The sequence below is a fragment of the Manduca sexta genome, chromosome 8 (genome assembly GCF_014839805.1).
Source record: "Manduca sexta isolate Smith_Timp_Sample1 chromosome 8, JHU_Msex_v1.0, whole genome shotgun sequence".
NCBI lineage: Eukaryota > Metazoa > Arthropoda > Insecta > Lepidoptera > Sphingidae > Manduca > Manduca sexta.
The window spans coordinates 1,749,983-1,771,178 of NC_051122.1; the positions used below are offsets into that span (position 1 = coordinate 1,749,983).

General features: G+C 37.9%; 2 protein-coding genes across 5 annotated transcripts in view; one reads left to right on the top strand and one right to left on the bottom strand.

The window, feature by feature from the left end:
• Nucleotides 1-8,388: 8,388 nt before the first annotated feature.
• Nucleotides 8,389-20,371, bottom strand: LOC115448308 (E3 ubiquitin-protein ligase RNF126). Of its 3 annotated transcripts, none has more exons than XM_030175705.2 (7): nt 20,138-20,371; nt 19,240-19,419; nt 12,316-12,371; nt 11,512-11,651; nt 10,974-11,135; nt 10,046-10,327; nt 8,389-9,395 (listed from the first exon to the last, which is right to left on the bottom strand). In XM_030175705.2, the coding sequence occupies exons 1-7, from the start codon at nt 20,219-20,221 to the stop codon at nt 9,139-9,141; spliced, it is 1,161 nt and encodes a 386-aa protein (XP_030031565.1). In that variant the 5' UTR covers nt 20,222-20,371; the 3' UTR covers nt 8,389-9,138. The 3 variants fall into 3 exon arrangements, with proteins under 3 accessions (XP_030031565.1, XP_030031563.1, XP_037292334.1); XM_030175703.2 differs by having other exon boundaries at nt 8,389-9,410; XM_037436437.1 differs by lacking the exon at nt 20,138-20,371 and having other exon boundaries at nt 8,389-9,410; nt 19,224-19,419.
• A 131-nt stretch (nt 20,372-20,502) lies between these two features.
• Nucleotides 20,503-21,196, top strand: part of LOC115448313 (myotubularin-related protein 10-A) — a 29,779-nt gene continuing 29,085 nt past the window's right edge. For both annotated transcript variants that reach the window (XM_030175711.2, XM_030175712.2), the window contains exon 1: nt 20,503-20,968. In XM_030175711.2, the coding sequence (XP_030031571.1) occupies nt 20,912-20,968 (57 nt within the window). In that variant the 5' untranslated portion in view covers nt 20,503-20,911. The remainder of the gene's footprint in view (nt 20,969-21,196) is intronic.

Below are 21,196 nucleotides of genomic sequence, written 5' to 3' on the forward strand. Positions count from 1 at the left end.
AACAGGAGGTGCTGGGAATCGGTCAAGTGTACCCTCCAGTCCAGTCCAGGGAGTACGCACAGGGCGACCCGACCCAGTTGCGACCCCATGCTAGTTAAATACGCCGTGAAACGCGATTAATACAATTAGACAAGCTACTAATGGCCGCTAATTTGCTTGATGCAGCCGACGCCCCATAAATTGCAACGCAACTATAAACTCACTCCCATTTTGAAAAAAGGGGGCGATGATTTCAGTAAACAGATCAATAGATTGCAGCGTACTCTATGGTTTGCACAAAAAATGGAATAAAATTGGCAACTTTACTATTACTAAACAATTACAATTTAAGACCTATTACCAAAACAATATTATGTCGGAAGTATGCGTAAATATCCTGAAAACATAATTATTAATCATGAAAACAAACAAATTACTACAACCTTACATAGTTCAAACTTTAACAAAAGCCAAGCTTTTAAGTAATGCTCCACAAGAAGTGGGAAATTTGTAAACAATAAGGCGCGTGTTATTTTTCCGCGCCGTTGATCAGCATTCCAAATTCAAAATGTACGCAGTATCGAACCCTCGGCAATGAGTTCGAAATCACCTCTTGAATGGTTCTTGCGTCCTGGTAGACGGGGGACGCGCTATGGGGGCGCATGACCTAGTTTCTTGAAGGGTGCTCCGCCATCGGTCTGCACCATCGATCCATGGGGTTCCGACACGCTAATCCTACTTTGCTTTGATTTATGTAGTTTGATTAGACGCGGTTTTCCGCTAAATATGAGAAAGCTGTTGTTATTACATTAATATAATGGCCCTGATTTGTTTCTCCAACGTCAATTTTACAATATATTATTATTAGTTACAACTTACGTCATATTTTGTTGGAATATAGTGCATACAAATTTATCACAGCGTCGGAAATAAAAAGCTCGATTTTCGTTTCTTTGAAATCCTTCACCATTATTATTAGACTCGCTACCTCGGCAGACGGCGCGATGAAAATATACTCCTCAGTGATAGATAATAAGCGAAACATTCCGTGATATTGTAACAAAGAGTATTTTTATTTGTGACAAAACCTTTTGCTTCCTTTGTGCTATAAGTGACAAATTCACACATAGCTTTGTCGAAATACGCTATTGAAAAATACTTAACTATTTATTATAGTTATGTTTATTATTGTCTTAAACTATAATTATGAAGTTTAACAAATTAGTAGAGCCGATTTTTTAATTTTCTTATCAATTAATGTTATCAAAAATTTAAATATAAAATTATATAACATGTTTAAAAACTCTTGCTTAATAGTTGACCATTGGCTATATATTACTACTGTGAAATTTGCGCTAATAAATTCAAGTTAAGGTATCTTATGAACTTCTTAATTATCTCCAAAGATTATAATCATTTACAGTCTCTATAGTTCAACGAATCATAATGGAGAAGGAAGCCCAAAATATCTTAATATTCAACAATCCCACCACGCATGCCTGACCGGATGCATCCGTAATTTATATTAAAATCGAAGAAAATTCCCGCTTTCTCACATTTAAACAATTCGAACCGTGGTAATTTCGCACATTCATGTAATTGTCTATGGTGGCACGCGTATTGTTTGTGTGTAATTAGGGAGGTGCCGGCAGGTGGCGTGGCGGCGCGGGAGTCTCGGCGAGCTGAGCGTAAACACACGCCACGCGCCCAGTCGCTGGACACACGCAGGTCGAAGACCCTCGGCCCTGAGTAGGGCTGGCAACTACATATGTATTTTGAAGAGTATTTTCATGTCAAAGTATATTATGGAACTGGAAAGGTCACCGCAGACATGACACAAAATTACTGAAGCAATTAAAATTTAAACTGTTGCATAATAACAATTGCATAACCACATATTATACCATCTGTAATAGATTTCTATGCCTATTTTAACTCAATTCCGTGGGAATAAGATCGAATTTTGATTATAATCGAGCCGTTTCACGCAAAATTAGCAAGTTTTTTTTTTTCGAACTGAAAATATACCTACCTAGCCTATCTTCGCTCAGTACCAGCCGTTAAATGATAATATCTTGTCCCTTATAACCTGAGAACTAACGTAGCTGCATGGATATATGAAGGGAAAGGGTACCCGAGAACAGATTCACATAATTCATCAAATCATCAGTGTCAAAGGTTCGAGAATTCAAGACATTGATTTACATATGCTTTTTTGACTTCCAAAAGGCATTTAACATCATAAAATGGAAAATATTGTGGAAGATGCTTGAAGTTTTATATCAAGTATATCTTGACAACACAATAAAACATCTTAAGCACTTTCTCAGGAGTTTCTAAGAAGAAGGAATTGCTTTGGTACGAACGAATGACCTTCCTTCAGATAGCTTTCCTCCCAGCGCACTTAACATCTAGACTGAGCTTGCAATGTCACTTACTATCGAGGAGTGGACCGACGGCGCTACGATTGGTGTTTACAATATCATTAACCTATACTACACCGATGACAACCTTGTTTGCAACTGATCCAATCCGTATGGGAGAACTACTGCTCCAGATGAAACAAGTAAGTCTTGCATTTGAAGCTTTAGAGAGGTGGTGCTGAAGAAGAATGCATTGGGTATCATGGATAGAATTCCGTACAAACCTTTCCATACTCCAAGAACTCGGCGTTGAGTATTGTTTATTTGAGGTAGTAGTCGATTATATTCAGAATCTTCGGTGATGTCTCGCGGCAAAATTTATGACTCCAAAGAGCGTCTAGTCACTCAGAGCAGAATAGTCGGAAATAGACTTCGTGGTAGGTAACCATTGAGGTGGACTGATCAAATTAAAATAGCAGTAGAAGGATTTATAAACTAACACACCCGATTGTTATTTAACATACAGATGAAGAGAGATCGGGCAGTGGGTTACATCATAATTTCAGACAGAAAGCATCGTGACCGTAACCACTTTGTTAAGAGCGAAATTGAGAACATACCTACCGAAATCTGGGTGTAAGAAAAGCTCTGCCTACCCCTGAAAGGAGAAACAGGTATGAAACCGTATCAAACCAATAATCATTAACAACTGAAGCTAAAAATTGAAGCTAACGCCTTACCGTTCACACTGGAATTAATAGAAAAATATTGTCCGAAACTCAATACTCTTATTCTTAAGAAATAAGTACTAATTGATTTGTTCTGGCAGCCCTGAAGCCGTTTGCAAGTTCGTAAATTTTAGATGCACTGTTGTCACTAAATTATTCGATTGAAAGTTAATTAAGTGATTTGAGTAAATTATTCGTCGATGCGTATTACTTTGAGAGTAATTCTCATTTTTATTATTGTCTAAATCTAATATATAGTACAAAGTTTATATCACTTAAAGTTTAAAGTGCTGTTTTATGTAATTTTATTAGGGTTGAGGATGCCGGTGGTCCAAAATAAATATCCTTTACTTTCCTTAATTAAATTGTTCCAAAATTCTTCATTCGTGTAGGTGTTCATGGGTGGTGGTCATCATTTACTTACAGGTGTGCAGCTGGGACTATTGGCAACATTCTGCTTTAAAAAGAAGAACTGTTTGATAAACTAATTCCAAAGGATCTACGTGTTTGATAAAATAATCATGAATTATGAATGGAAACACTTAGTAGAATAGTTTCCGGATCTAGTAGATTTATATATCACTCAATACCTTTCTTATAGTTTTCAGGTAATTGGCAGGGAAATTATACTATGAAGTTTGCAGGTCATTTTTGGGATTGGGATGGATTTGTCTTTATAAATTGAAGTGTATAACAGTATAGACCTACCAGATGTTAATGAAGTTTTCATTTAATCAGCATACGAAATAAAATTTACTTAGTTATTACATGGGGTTTTTGCTGCGAAAGCTCAAGCAGAGACGTAGTGTTCCATAACTATTCCCACGCCATTCTTCCAAAAAAATCTTAATCATACTCCCACGCATCACGACAGTTTTTATTGTTATTTTACAACAAAAGGCGCCTGACAAAAAAGGCACCCATCCACGTGGTAGCACCCACACCTGGCGCGGACCTTTCAATCCTTGGGCAGCTGCGTTATCCTCATTATCCTAGGCATCGCCTTGAGAAATCCCGGCGTCCGACGACGCTAACGCACAAAGAGAAACGAAATGCGGCCGCGCGTCAGCTGTCCCGACAGCTTGCGCCATAAAAAATAGGCCAATAACACCGATGGCGAAAAAAAACTTTAAGAAATGTTAAAGATGGCGGCAGGTGCGGCAGTCAGCTGCGCGCGCACCTTTATTATAATTGCAGTGCGCCCGCGCCCTCGCCCGCGCCCGCGCCGCTTTCGCTTTGTTTACTGATCGCGAGCGGCGCGGCTCGCAGCGGGTCAAACACATAAGTTTTATATCGTTTTGTGCGGAGTCAAGTCGAGTGTGTCGGCACCGCGCCGCCACACCGCCGCGTGTGATCAACGAATTAAATTATATACACATCGATATGATGTACGCAAACACGTGATGCGCCTTGTTAACGCGCACGGCCCGAATAAATATCACATCGCACGCGAGCCGCCAGACGCCAGTGCGTTGCACCGACGGTTTTTTAATCGATGCAAATTGCAAAAAGATCTGGAATGTTAAAACCTACACGAGTAGTATTAATTTAGTGTCTTTTTATTCTATAATGAGCACTAAAACTTAGACTAGTGGCGCGCCATGTTCATTACGGAGACGTTATCTACTGAATGTAGAAATAATGAGCTTTTAGACATTTATTGTTGAATAAAACTGTAACCCCATGTTATTGTACCATCAATAGAATAGCGACTAGTTCGTAAAGGGCTTGCGATGCTTCATATGCATTGTCTGTAAAATTCATTCGATAGATCAAATGTGAACCTTTTGTATCATATATACACACTTATGCTTTTTATCATCGAAACGGAAGGTGAGCTGCCACCGGAGCATTTTTGTCATTTCGTCCTATGATGACATTGGGAAAAAGCCTATCAGCATACAGGGCACAAATTCCAGACTCCGCAATGATATTGAGCAGAACCCAATCACTGCCCAACCCGGGATTCAAACGGAAGATTTCAGAGCCGCAGTAGTACCGCGCACGCAATATAACTACGCCATTGATAAAATCTATTCCAAGGAATAACAAACTCGCTATAACACTTTATTAATAGATCTATTCACTATTGCCCTCAGTACTGACAAATGCATTCTAAGGTATTAAGCTATATAATTCTCGTTGATAAAATACATTGCTGTAAATGGAGGTTGAAACGGATTGATTTCATCTCATTAAACGATAATTCACGTCTATCAGTATTACGGTGAATAAATGACGAGCCAGGTAAACCCACATACCAGCGCAGTACCTAAGAACACAATTTTTATTTATCTTTACAGTCGAGAAAAACAGTTTTCATCAACATCATCAGCCGTAGGATGTCCACTGCTAAATATATGCCTCTCCCAAAGATTTCTAAATCGACCTATTCGAAGGGGCCTTAAAAACACGTTTTCCAACATTTAATCTTTAAGTATTAAAAAGAATTATGAGCATAAGCTAGTCACTTGAACCAACCAAATTAATTAATTATGAACTTATGCATATTTAACGCATGTCGTATGCAAGGTGGACCACTGCACGAAATGCCAGCTAATCAGTAGACTGGGGCCGGGGATGAGACCTAAAAATAGACCACTGTCTAGTAATTGATCGACCCTAACTGTCGAGGGTTTCCGGAGGGGTCCGAGGGTGAAACGATAGGTATTTGCTAACTGGGGATAAATATTTGTCCCTATGTTGGTGGAATGTTGTGACGTAATATTGTTATAGGTGTTTATTCTTCGTAGATATGTTTTATTTTTTTTGAATTGACTAGTAATTACCTGAGAGCGGCGATAGCCTAGTTGTGTGTTGAACGGACTGCGAGACTAATGTCCGCAGGTTCAAATCCCCAGGGCACACACATCTAAGTTTTCTAAAAAGCTATAAGCGTGCTCCTAAAAAGTTAACTAACCGATCGAAAAGCTGCTTATGAGGATATGGTAAGTGGGATCATAACTATTGTCACTTCTCGGCCTTTTGCCTAAGATCTAAGTTTAAAATATATGAAAATTTGGCAATAAAATGTTGGATACATAAATTATAAAAATATTACTTTATACCCTGTAACTCCATCCCTTAAAGTAACGTGACGCATAATATCCATCAAACAAATTAAAATGACGCCATAGAAATTGCAAAAGCAGTCATCGCAGTTAACCCCACCCCCTATAAACTAAGTAACTAAACATGAACAATAAACAGAATGTTCCGTGATTCAAAAAATAAACATTTGCCTATTTTATCGCAACGTCGCCTCAATCAATGGCGCCTTAATTGAATATTCACGGCAAGTATTTACTACGGATATATAAAAACAATAAATGTTGCGATATTCTCGTTTATAGTTAAATACACATTGTAAACTTGTTGAAGTAAATATAGTGTATGAAGAATAGTAACGAGTTTATGGCAAGCGGCCATCGATTACGGACACCTGCTTCGTACGCTCTGTGCCTTCAAACTATTGACATGTACCGTTTGCAGCACGGGTATCAAATCGTGGACTTCATTCACAAGTTATATTCAATGCCATTTTTGGGTTGTCATCTGAATTTGTGAATATTGTCCAAAGATTTTCCTATTTTGGCAATGAAATAAAAAAGCCTGATATTTGATTGTAATTATTATTTTAACATAATTTTAACAACAAAAATTGTTTCAGTTTTGCAATGGATGACCAGATTTTTGCCGCATAATTTGAACAGTCCTCCTCGTACGGAAAGGTGTATCTTGCAGAGAAATCCAAATTGATTTTTTCAATTAAATAACCAAGCCGCTTGGTAATTGATCTATGGAGATCTAAGAATAACCATGTACAGTGTACACACTATAATAAATTATTAACTTGCTTCGCCGTAAACAGATAAAATCTTCCAAAGCAATGTCAAATCAACGTTCATACAGATTTATAAACAAGAAACACCTTTCCAGCTAAGATTAATAAGCGCCGGCGAATCCCGCACGTGGTCTCGCATCTGCCACAATCTACCTGCGCCCGGCCGAACTACTTTCTAAATTATACCTTACCTTTTTATTGTTACTTCATATATGCTTCTTTAAAATGGACTATCTGCCGATTTAGCGTTTTTTTATTGAATGAGATAAGCGGATCGAATGCCTGATGGTAAGCTTACCTACATTTTTTTTATGATACGGCATTTTCAAGTCTTATTAATTGAAATAAAACAACTATTTTTCCACTTTATCGCGGTTTTTATATTATTTTATCACGATGTTTTAATATCCCCCTCCACCCGTGACCTCAAACACTACATTATTATTATACTTTAATAAGATATCAGATTCTAAACGTCGGGAGAAATTTTAATATAAAAAACCACGATAACATCCGGAAAATAGTTTTATTTAAATATCTAACTGCGTAAACATAAGAAGAGAGTTCTCTTTAGGAATTTCGAGGGTGTGTGAAGTCTTCCAACCGCACTGGGCCAGCGTGGTGGACTAAGGCCTAATCCCTCTCTGTAGTAGTGGAGGCCCATGCCCAACAGTGGGACAGTATATAATACAGGGCTGATATTATATATAATAGATTAAAAAATCAATGTCAATGCCACTAGATGGCATTGACATTGTACAGATATCAGATCACCAACATAGTGGATTAATATAGGTTAGCACATAATTTGCTTTCTTACTTGGAAGACATATAGGGATTTTTATATCGGAAAAAATATTTTACGCAGGCGCAGCCGCGAGAACCAAGTAATAAAAAGTCCTCATTACTGAATTTCGGAGTAAATATAACTAGAGATTAAGTAAAAACCCTGGAGATCATGTAGTGCACAACACTTTTATTTCGGAGAGATCAAGCGCAGTACTAAACTACGGGCTTTCCAAAGAACAGGAGTATAACACCCCATCTTACCAACACAGCTGCAACTGGGTATTTTCATGACAAAATCCATTACAATTTTTTGTCCCGAGTTAGAATTCAAACCTGGGTTCTTGGTGCTCGGGCCGGCGTTACTGACTTTTGGACCAACAACGCACCCATTTAATTATAATAATAATATTATAAATAATGATTACAATGAAGCTATGGTATGATTTTGGATATCAACCAAATTCCACACAACCAGAGTTTGACTACGGAAAGCTACCCCAATAAGTGACAAAAGGAATATAGTTGTTTCATTGTTACTGGACACCAAATTTAATAAATCTACGATGTTTACCCAGACGTAGCATTGTACTAGAGTTATACTAAGACTATTACAAATTATTCCAGGCGATGTTACCCACAAAAATAACCTTTATGTTAACAGGTTTTGGTAAATAAAACTAAGATATAGTGAAAAATAGCTTGATTCCGAATTAATTTATTATATACAAACGGTTCAGTGAATTACATGTCGTATTTAGTTCTCCCACCACACTTCACAATAAATAGTTGTAATATTACCCACAAACTGTGGCGTATCAGTATTGAGCTAGAATCATTCCGAATCATTTTTCAAAGTGATATACTATTCAGTAATAATTCTATACTGTCCTCTAACCGCAACAAAATTCTACCTTAGACGCATATTTACAAAATTTACACGAAAAAAAAACATTTTTAATGAAGAATTAATTTATGTTGACAAATATTAATGACTTACATTTTTTACACACAATTTTGAATGCAGTCCAAAACCAAAACGCGTATGTAACACGGTATATAATTATAATAATTAATAACTAGGTACAGTTCATGCGCGGGCGCAGAGACCGGCCTGCGCCGTGGCGACACAGTGGCGCGAGTAACCCGCCCAGCCATGCCACGTCGCCGCCACGCCGCCGCCACGTGTCACTGCCACGCCGGCCGGCACCGCGCGCCGCGCCTACATTACACTAAACTTTTGCAATACAAATGAAAGGCACGCAACTGTAACAGTTCGTTTACATGACGCACTATATCCTAAACGACTCCATTCAATATCGACTATATATTTTTATACATAAACACTCGGACGCGACGCGGTCCCGTTGCGATCATAAAAAAATATCATTTCATACGACGTACAAAAACAACGACATCGCACACCGGACGCCACGTCCTAGTCGAAGTCAATGTCCATATTGTACTGGCGGTCGCGGTCGCTGGAGAGCGAGGCGGTGGAGTTGGAGGTGGAGTCGCGCGCCAGCGGCGCCCACACGCCGCTCGCGGTGACGGAGGAGCCGGTGGAGGCGCTGGAGGGCGAGCCCGAGGCGCCGCTCGCGCCCGACGCGCCGCCCGCGCCGCCCGACGAGCCCGAGCTGTCCGCCTCCCAGCCCGCCGGCAGGCGCCGCCGCAGCACCACGTGCGAGAACGAGACTGGGACGCGCAACACTGGCGTTAACATTACACATGTATACAGTCGCATCAACCTTCGTTTCTGGGATTAGGCCGGCCGCACATTACAGACTTTACGTCGAAATTAAAAAAACTAACTACACGCGTAAACGTCTTAAAAATCGTTCCAGCGTTTCCGCTACAAAAGCAACTGGACAGACGTCAATCTGATAGGTACTAAAATGATAATATTGCTGCTTATGATCTACATCATAATATTTCCTACTGTACAATACTTACTATTAGGTGTAACTACTACCGGGCCGGGTCAAATGAATGTCAATTGTAATAAGCGCTTTATATGGGGTAGTTAGAATAAAATTATTTAAATTGAGTAACTTATTAACCGTTAAATTTAGTAAGCAAAACTAAAGTCGGTAAAGTACGATCAGCCCAAATAAATTGAAAATAAAAGTGATAAAATTCTTGACTAGTTATTGTTTTTCAATTACAATTTGGAGAGATCTTGTTGTAGTTATAACCTATAGAATTTTGTATCGTAGATAATTGAAATACGTTCCGAATTTCCGAAAGAAATTCAAAACGTATTTCAATTATCTATTATTATTTCGAATATTTTTTTTACTGTTATAGTTCCGAGGAGATCTATATATAAATACAGGCATACTAACTGGGTGTGTTGACGCTGATGGTGGCGGGCGTGACGGGCGCGTTTTGCGTCTGTGCGGCGGGAGTGGTGGACGTGGCGCTCGCGTTGGCGGCAAGCGTGGAGCTCGCGTCGGCGGCAGTCTCGCTCGCGTTAGCGGCAGTCGCGTCAGCAGCAGGAGCATCCGCCGGCTCCTCGGGCAGCAGCGAGCGCCGGCAGATGGGGCACGTCGCGTGCAGCTGCAGCCACGGCGCGATGCAGGACGAGTGGAAGATGTGGTCGCACTCCAACCGCGACACCGTCTCACCTGGAACATCATCGTAACAGTATAAGCAAACAAAACCAACAGCTGTTAATGTCTCGCAGAACGACTAACCAAAACATTAATATCGGGCTATATTCCTTTTAATCTTTTGCAACATGCAACATCACAGAGAGTTGCCGGGATTGGAAGATTACTAATAGGGTCTCCATCTATCACATCCTGCAATCAATTATGTGCATAAGTTATACTTATGCCGAAACTTTTAGGAACTAAAGGCATGTGTTTTTACTTACAAATGTGCCAGACACACGTGTATGTACTATGAGTGTATGCGTGCGAGTGTTTATCTCCGCGCATGTTAGCGTGGGTGAAAAAGTGTTCGTGAGTGTGTGTGAATATGTAACTTGCTTAGTCACGCCGCGAGAAATGCCTTTCTCGTTACAAAAGTCTCTAAATCACTATATTTGTCTATAGCTTCATGTATTCGACACATATTTTTTTAAAAATCTTCTATGGAAGCAAATTACCGGGTTACCAAGTAAACCTACATGCTAATTCAGGACATGATCTATCCGTGTGCCAAATTCTATCCAATTTCGTACAGCGGTTTCTGCGTTTACTTCTAACAAACATCCAAATTTTTTTTTAACTTTCGCATTCATAAGAAGTAATATAAGAGTAGCGGTACCCAAGGTGAAGTTCTCCCAGCAGACGGAGCAGGCGGCGTTGGCGGCGATGTGTTCGTCGGTGATCTGCTGGCTCGGCAGCGCGGCGATCTGCTCGCGCGGCAGCGGCGGCGGGCCCGCGTTCTCCAGCTGGCCCAGCAGCTGCGTCACCACCGCGTCCAGACCTGCAAGCGTGCGATATTTGTACATAATTGGTTATCGATTGAATCTAGTAACATTTATTTTAAACTGCCTCTGTTATCAGAAATGATATAAAATAGTATTAAAATAATTAGGAGGAGCTATAAACAATATCATCCATACTCCACAACCAGAGTCATTATAAACAGTAAAGAACAGTGCATGGTTGATCCAATATTAGTGCAAACTGCAAATATTATACATTAGTATTTTAATACATATGTTTCCACCTGTGTATTATAAAACTCTAGTAAAAAGCAAATCGTTCTGATGATAAGCCGGCAAGAATCGTATTAAATGAACCTTTCACCACAGAAACAGAAACATTTTTTCTATGTAATATAGTGTTTATCGCGTTACCTTCTCCCCCGAACACGTAGTCTCCGGGCGCGCCGATGAACACGAAGGGCGCGCCCGCGGTCACGGCGCCGGAGCCGGGCCGCGCGCCGCCGATCATCCACACCAGCTGCTCCATCAGCGTGTCGCGCCGCCCGGGGCCGCTGCCGACATCACACAACACATTACACCGACCCCCGCGATCTTCAACACTGAATTCATGCCCGTGCACGGGGGACATGAATGCATGCCCATGCACGGGGGACATTTGCCACAGCTCTAGGCACACAGTTCAGTGTGTATACATCTTGATTGTCAATACACAGTGAAGCCTACAAGGGCTCGCGAACATTTCCCAGGAAATGCCAGCCTCTTCCCCTTTGCCCATGCTAAGAGGGTACCATTTCCTTCCCCAGATATGCCATACCCACTTTCCTACAGGCCCCTTTTACTAAATATTGCAAATATACATAAATATTCTATAATTAATAAAGAATCGATCTATTAAAAAGTGTGAAATGTCAGTTACGATGTTCTTCCTGAAGTTCGTATTAATAATTACAAGGAACACTTGGTAAAACATTTCTAATGCTAAGTATTCAGACATTGATATAAAACAATTTCGCGGATTCCATCGCGATTTATTTTATTATAATTTTCTCCTCAAGTTTCGAACGCTGCCACCTTCGTAGTAACGGGGCGCACTGAGGTGTTGCGTCATCCGAAAAGTCAAAGTTACAATATCTACCTACATTTTACAACATTTTTAGCTGTTGACTTGTTGACTATTCAGACACTGAAGTTCCGAGTACTTATTAAACAACTTACCGCAGCCTGCCGCCGGACATGAGGAACGCCAGGTCGTTCAACATCGGCGGAGTGCCCTGCAACAACACAACCACATATAATATAATGTATATTGAAACAACGACTACTCTTGGCTTGCATAAAGACAATATAAATACCTACTAAATATTAAATTCGACATGTAATATTAACAGTCTTACTTATAAACTTGTTTTAGCGTTAAGAAGTGGTTAAGAATTGCTTAAAAGCTGTCAAAAACATCACCGGTTCCTAGTTTAAACCTTATTAAGAATCAAGATGGGGAGTTTTGACTTACAGCTGATCGAGTAAACTTTGGTTTTAACTAAGCATAGCTTAGCGAAATTTTTGTAAGGAAGATTGTAGCTGAACATGTTTTTTATGTTAAAATGTCCGAATGTTTGTTATTTCATTATGACAAAACCGCCAGCAAACGCTGTTTATAATAATATCATTTGTTGAGGTCGGCTAGGGATTCTTTACACCAAACGCTTTTAATTCAATAATACAAGTAATTTTCTCGAATATAATATTGCTAAAATCAAAAACATGTTTCACAAATAAATTTAATTAATAAATCCTTTTTGTGTATTTCCTCCAACCAATGACTATATTTTTCGTAATAGTCGAGTCACTATCACGTTTATACGTAATTGTTTATACTTCGATAAAACGATTACTTAGTTCACGATAAAACTTTTCAAATCACTTCAATCATTATCAAGTCTATACTTATAGCGACGAGAAATACCTATCTCATCTACCATATCTTTATGATATGAAATTAAATAATTTATTTAAGCCTGTAATAGTAATACCGTCAATATTAGTCTATCACCTGTACGGAAAACAATTCTCATCATGAAAAAAAAACACAAAAATATCAAAGCACTTTAAGGTATAAACTACAGTGCATGATACAGAGAAAAAATAACAAATCGTTTTTTTATATTATTTAGAGCAATTCATTCATATACTCGCAAAATAGGAAATAAATAAATTTTAACTTCCCGTACGACCACACTGCCAGGAATTATGAAATAATTTAATCTCATTTTCTCCAATAATGCCACTCATAGTACTTATGTTAGCAGACACTGCATACTTTCGATTTTTTTATAGAATCCAGTTTGAAGATATTTTTAAAAATAGAACGACCATCATTTTTTAATACACAAATTACATTCTGTACCTCATCGTGCCAGTATCATAAAGGTCATGAAGTAATAAAGTTTAAACTTATTGATTTTTCCCACGTACCGTCCGTTTGACGTCAATGTTTACAAATATACATACTAGGCAGCGGCGAATGATCCATACAACCAGATTCCTGCTTCCCTTTCGTATCTTTAGTAAAAACTAATTATCATTAGAAGGATTTGCAGACCGCTTTTATGCATATTAGTACCTATATATACGACTGCCTCGGTGGCGTAGTTGTATTGCATGTCCGGTACAATAGCGCTCTGAGGTCCTGAGTTCAAATCCCGGGTCGGGCAAAGTGATATTTGGGTCTTTCTGCTCAGTATCAGCCCGGAGTCTGGAATTTGTGCCCGATGTGGCGATAGGCTCGCCCCCTATCACATCATGGGACGGAACATACTTGGCGAAAAGTGGGTGCCCTAGTTGCGCCTCTGCATACCCCTTCGGGGATAAATGCGTGATGTTATGTATGTATGTAGTACGTATATATTGTCAGGTTTCTTCCAGAAAATTTTAACCCTTCGCCATTAATACTAGGATATAAGTAACGCATAAGTATGTTATATTTTATCGATATTTTTATTGCTTGCTCTGCCGTAAGGTGTTACAAGGTAAAACAAACAACTTCATTCAGTTTAGCACTACAGCTATCAAGAGAATTTATTGTCAATGTAGAAGCTGTTGCTAAATAATCATTACCATCGTTTACAAGATATTTTTTTAAATAAATGTACGAAAATTTCCGACGATTTTAATATACAATTCCAATTTTATCGAAAAGATCCAAACAAGCCAATCAAAATAAGCGATTTAAAAACTTGTCAAAAAGAACTGTAATCTGATTGTTCAATTTTCACGATCGATAAAAAAGAACTATTGTGATCATTTATTGAAATCGTCAGTTAAAAAAATACTGAATATGTATTTTTACGTTCAATATAAAAGCTACGTTCGTATCCAGCAAAATCGTTACCCTTCCACATGGCCGGGATTGAAATGTGCCAAGATTCCAAGGTTAATGCTTAAAGAAAGCCAAATAACGTTTCAATTTTGTGGTGTTGGCACATCTGTTTTCACGAACAGGCAAGCACGTCACGTGGTGGTGAGGGGTCGCCGCTAAGGTAAAAAAAAGGCCAAGGTCGAGTTGGACTCGCGCACCGAGGGTTCCGTATACACTAGCTTATTTTGTTATTAAAGTAGTACATATTTACTATTCTTATTACTCCTTGCCAAATATGAGTCTAGGTTAACGGGAACTAGCCGATAAATTTTGATCTCCAGTGAAATCGCAAACTATGCGGGAACAATGCCCATACCTTTCAATCGGGTTGATTTAAAGTTTATTTTTTAACAGCTGAAAGAGATATGGCCTGACGATATGATATAGTTTTCAACTCGATACCTCTACGCGTTCCTGAGATAAAGAAACTCGACAGGCAAACAGACAGACGAACAACAAAGGATTCTAATCCTTTTGAAGTAAGTGTTAAAAAATGAAACGATCATCAATCCTTAATATGGGAAGGCGGTTGTTGTTTTTTTACTGACAGTCGAAAAAACAATGGAATCACAATGTTGCCTTTCGAAGAGCAACGCAAAGTAACAAAACAATATTTGGACGACACTGTCTTTAATTTTTACTACTAAGGATCTAGTGTCATATGGGAAACATTTGGTGAGGACGGCGAACAACTTTTTAAAAAGGTATCTCAAGTCTTCGGGCATCATAGAGTTCCAAATGATCATCATCCACGATGCAGGAGTAAAACTCCATGTCCTCAACATTTTATTACAGAATGCTCCAAACTTATTTCCAGACCTCCGCACAGTTCGAGAACTCGCAAGAGACTGGCCAAACAGCGGTCTTCGGTATTTTTAGCAGAACTAACGAAAAAACTAGAGTACCCACATCTAACAAAAAAAAGACTAATGAAAATAAACTTTTCCTCGCCAATATTTACATATTGTCGTAATGGTAAAGGTTAATAAGAAAGGGAAAGGAACACTTAATCTATGCACTTTGCTCTTAGAAAGATAACCGGATAGTTTACAGCAATATTATGTCTATAGTATATTAGGTATCAAATACCTACACATTCATTGCGATAAAAATATGCTTATTGCGTCGGGTATTAACTGGCATCAGTGCTGGATTTGTAAATAGGCCGTATAGGCCGCGGCCTATGTGCGGCAGCCTCTTGAAGCGGCAGATTTCAGAGGACGCTCACTCGATTTTATTAATCATTCGTTTATTTAACTTTAGTGTCTTCCATAATAACAACAATTGGAAAATTATTAAGTTTTTAGAAACCTACATACAGGGCGGCGGAAATAAAGTGGCCTACACTCATAAAAGATATAAATCCGGCACTGACTGACATTATTAATACCACGTAAGTGGTACATAAATCAATTTCGTTGCCTCCGATATTAGTAAAAATAAAAGGGTTTGGAAAACACCTACATCGAAGGAGTACATTGAAACGTGTTTTTATTCAGTAGAACTGTATTGCACTATCTCCGAAAATTGGATAGTTTTATAAATATATCAAAAGATGTGATGAAGGGAAATAAGTGATACGTATATTTTTAACCGACTTTATTAGTAAACAGTTTATGTTTTTTATTGAAAGCAAGTCGCTCGCCTGATATTAAACATCAAACTATATTGTCCTAGAAGTAGCAAGATTACCCAAAACTTTTAATTATAAAGCAATACTCGACATTACACTGTGAGCTACAATTGCACATTAAAAATTCGTACCGAGCCCTAATAGTGCTTGTCTGGCATTATCTTCTTGACAATACAATAATTGCTGATTTATATATTATTGTAATTTGGCGCGATGGCTGGGCGGTAATGGTAATGCACTTTCTCCAAAAAAAAGGTCTACCGGTACCAGCAAAATTTTGAAAGTGGTCTAAGAGAAAAAAAGGAACCTCGGCCTTGGACAAATATCACTATACCACACAAAAAAATTAATTGTGGTTAAAAACAAACGTTATTTTACAAAACCACGAATAACGACAATTGCGTATCGTATGGCAGTAACAATGGTTATTGCGCGTACGCCGCGCCGTGACGTCACGCGACACGCCACCACCTTATCAACATATGGGCTGATAACAGCTGAGTTTGCTGTCGACTTACAATATTGTTCGAACTTAGTTCAAATAAGACTATACACAAAGAATGATCCCGGATCGACCAATGATATTGAGTTTTTCTGCTCAATATCAGCCCGAAATCTGCAGCTTGGACTGCGGGATAGGCTCGCCTCCTATCACATGATGGGACGAAACACACAGGCGAGAAGTAGATGCCCTAGTTGCAGTTTTACCTATCCCTTTAGGTATAACGGCTTTATATATGTGTACGACGAATAATGGGTTAGACGGAGGGGGACTTATCCCTTAATATAAGATCGACTAACACACTTTCTCGAAATGAATATCTAACTTAGTTCTAGCCCCCGATATATGTGATGAAAAACATATTATCGACTGATATTTTCCGTGTAAAATGGGCAAGGAAATACAAGAATTCCTCGGAGAATGTGGAATAGATAATCAACTAACAAACCCGTGTCATTCTCCGTTTTGTTATAAGACGGAATGCCTTTTAATATTATTCATTAAAAATAACTAGTTCCAACATTTGGAGTGACTTCGTCATTAATGTTTTGAAATCTAGCAAGGTGCGAATAGTCAGAAACCTTTCGCTCTATGATAATATTAGAACCATCAAAATACGAAAAGAAAGAAGAACCTACCACAAACATAATCTTTATTATAAGCATGTATTGATTTCAAAAGTGGCGCAATTTGCTGTCACGGTATCACTAACAAATTTACGAAACAACAATTTTATCGCATGTAAATTAAACTTGTATAATGTATGAAATCAATAAAAGAAAATAAATAACTTTTTAGGGCCGACGCACATATGTTGGAGCACAAATTTCTACTGTCAAACTAATATCGACATTGTCTTCATTGAAATAATATTCAAAACTAATTACACAACAATGTAATGCATTTTATTTCTCAGCGCTGCGCCATAAATGCTCCGGCCCATAATCAATCGAATGACTTGACGGGCGAGTCGCTCGACTGTTACACCGTACACGTTACATCAGCTGATAATAAAGGATAGCACCAACCACAACTTTGGAATACAAGGCATAGGATGTTAAGTAATTGTTATATTTAAAGTACTAGCTATGGTAGAAACTAAATTAAGGCGTCAGGTGGCATTTAAACAAGTTAATGATTTATGTGAATCAAATATTGCTACGAAAATTGAGATTTTCATCGGACACTTGAAACATTGCAATTAATTAAATTAAACTGTTTCCTCTTTCATCATATTATTCCAAATAAGCCAAATGACGTCATAGTATAAATTATGTCTGTCCCCTCTGGAATAACAATTTACAATAACATAATATTATAGTATGGACAAGCAGAATGTCAACAGTTAATCTAAAAAAGTAAGGCAACATAATGAATATAAAAGAACAATAGTTTATAATGTAAACACATTTGACATATCTGGTTTGGGAAGGACAATCTATTTATTAAAGGATGTGGTAGCATGTCACTTGTAGTGTTTATAACTGAGTCATCTCACAGCAAATAAGAAGAAAAACAAGAGGTATTGCAGATAAGAGTGTCTTCTCAGAAAAATAATAAACAAAATTCCCCCAACGTATTGATTAAAAATGTTCGTTTTTTGGTAAAATTAAAGATAATAATGATAAATAAATTGCATAGTATAGTGGTGTGATAAGATGGAATGTTACCAGAAAATTCTTTTTTCGTAAATAAATGTGTGAAAAGCATCAAAGCCAGAATTCTGACCCTGTGAATATGATACACCACTAGAAAGAAACATTAGGTGTTGATTATGTTTTTATCAGTTTAAAAAATGCAAAACATGATGTGCTAGTCAAATTGTTGAAGCTTGACTAAGCAAAAATATAAGTACCGTATTATCTTACTTAGGTCTGATTATCAAGCCAGATTATATCCACATTTATCTCTGAGAATATGCTACTATTGCAACCAATTACTAAACAAAATAAATAGTGTGTCTATACTCATAACTCTTTGGAACATGTCCAACCTGACATTAGTCAATTATCTCTTGTCTATAATATATATATAAAACAATGATTGTAGTACAAATTGTGACTAACAGTAAGCTTGTGGTACTATTTAATATATAGTAGTCTATGGTATACATTTCTTTAATGACAGTGCACTTAATCACCAATGTATAACCTGTCTGAATGGAAACCCCCGCTGAATCACTGTGCATGTTGCTACAGGTTTTACTTGGATAATTCTTACTTGGGAGTGCAGTTTTAAATTTATTTTACAATATTGTTGTTTACTATATAAAAACATTGGTTAATTAGTGTAACTACAAACAACTACCCTAGCTAGTGTAACTGCTGGACATAATATGTCATAACATCTCATGTCTCAGGATAGCGAGCGCAGTGGAATACCGAACAATACTTTGTAATTCAAGGTTTTGGATGGTGTTTCTACTGTTTATGAGCGGTTGTATCTCTTCTCATCAGGCTAACGGCAAGCTCATCTTGTGATACAAAGCAATAAAAAAGTCAACAATGACAACACTAGAATTATTAAAACAAAATTATTACCAAAATGGATGAAAGATTATTTGCAAAAATTACCAAAAAATACCCATACATGTGTTATGTGGTGGACTTCGTCTGAGTCGTCCAGGTTGCTCATCTCATCTATGTTACTCATGTCGTCAATATTGCTCATGTCCGCGTCACTGAAGTCATCGCTAGACAGGGCCATACCCTCCGCCTCATTCTCCAGCTGTTCAATGAAACCGCTCGCACAATATGGACATGTATAATCCTGGAATTAACCAAACAATTTTTATAGATACATTTTGAATATGTTATCATTCAGAGACTCGAGAACAATGCATAGTTGAATGAAATTATTTTCCTCTTATTTATATATTTGCAGCGTGTTTGTTAGTCCCTATCCAAAACATAGGCTGACAATTTTGTATACAAATTATCAACTTTAGCTCTAAACATTACTTGTTATAGTTCAAGTGATGGTTAAGATTGTGGATATATCATTGATTAGCACTGATAACTGATGAGAAATAATTATTAGAAATTACTTTTTACATAACATTGCATCTTGGGCTATGTGGTCTTCAATATTTCAATGTCAATGACAGGGTACATAACTCGATAATTATCGAGAAATCTACTACAAATTCCCCATACACTTAACAAAGTGCCCAGGTGCTTCTACAAGAACCAGTCATGCCTGTGCAGGTATTTAGAACGCGATACGGGTGACGTGATTACGTGAAATCGGAAAATACCACCGAGACTTGACCGAGATCAAGTTTCCCAAGAAATGTCACCCGCACGATGCACCGGCTGCAACGACAGACACTTGGCCAGTCTCTACCAGCGACACATAATGCGTAGAAAACTGACATGGTTACCGCAACCAAAACTACACACAACTCACTCCACGGTCAACTACTCATGAAATCAAACACAAATATAATGATTCAACAGCGAAAAATAACATAATTATCGATTTTTACCTGCAAAACATCTTCAAATTCAATATTACACCTGTGACAGAAGAAACGAACAGTCGGTCTCCGTTCTACCATTGCGTCAGCCATTGTATCTGATTATTTTACACCGTTACACCAACAAATATTTAACGTTTTAAATAAATGTCTGAAGATTGTGCTTTTAAATTCTCAACAAAAATTTAACAATCGCCATTTTTTTGGGCATGCACAATCTATGGAAAAATTTTATTTTTTCTTGAAAACTACAGATGATATAATTATTCATAGACTCTCATAGAGCAAAATGTCACCAATCGATATTTTGTTTTTAGTCGATAAAACTAAACGCAACGTCATTCTATGAAATGCCATTGCGACAAAGACTGTCGCCAAAGTTGCAACACCATCCTATCTGTCGTCGTTCGTTGATTTGCTCGCTTGCGTGTTGTTGTGGATCAAATATATTTTTATTACATTATTGCCTTTTATCATAGAAATTGGCGTTCTCAGTTTAATAAAAAGAATAAAATATGTGTAGATCTTGGTTTATTGTTGTTGCAACCGTCGGGTATCGTCGCGAGTGACAGAAATACATGTGCAGATAGTGCAGTGCTTTTGGTGGATGATTGTTATCAAATATACGTGAATAAGAGGCGAATCATGTGGATTTTTGCTAATTTAAACAATTATCACCTCCCACTGAAACTAATGTAGGGAAGAATTTCCGTATTTAAGTGAATTTAACGAATTGCTAGCGTCCTAAGTGGGTCAACGTCGCGTGTGATTCTTTTGATTACAATGAATGAGAAAAAGTTGGTCCAGAATTTTAGAAGCTACCTCACCGATTCGCCAGTGGTAATGTTCACTATAATTTATTAAAAATATCAACTATACCGCCTTTATAAACAAACAATTTTATCATAGAGTATTGTGATTCATATCATTTTTATTAAAATTAGGTTAGATAAATGTTACCTAATTGAACGAGTGTTGTAATACCGAGCGGTTTGTTTCCTTAATTGATTGACTACATTCATAACATTTTATTTATAACCAAATGAGCCATGTCTTTATATTGGCCCA

Excerpts from the sequence above, each read along its gene's own strand:
- LOC115448308 (XM_030175703.2), bottom strand. The coding sequence starts at position 20,221 with ATGGCTGACGCAATGGTAGAACGGAGACCGACTGTTCGTTTCTTCTGT. Across the intron at positions 19,420-20,137 it reads AATTTGAAGATGTTTTGCAG|GATTATACATGTCCATATTG; the intron begins GTAAAAATCGAT and ends GGTTAATTCCAG. Across the intron at positions 11,136-11,511 it reads CTACGTGTTCGGGGGAGAAG|GTCTGGACGCGGTGGTGACG; the intron begins GTAACGCGATAA and ends GCACGCTTGCAG.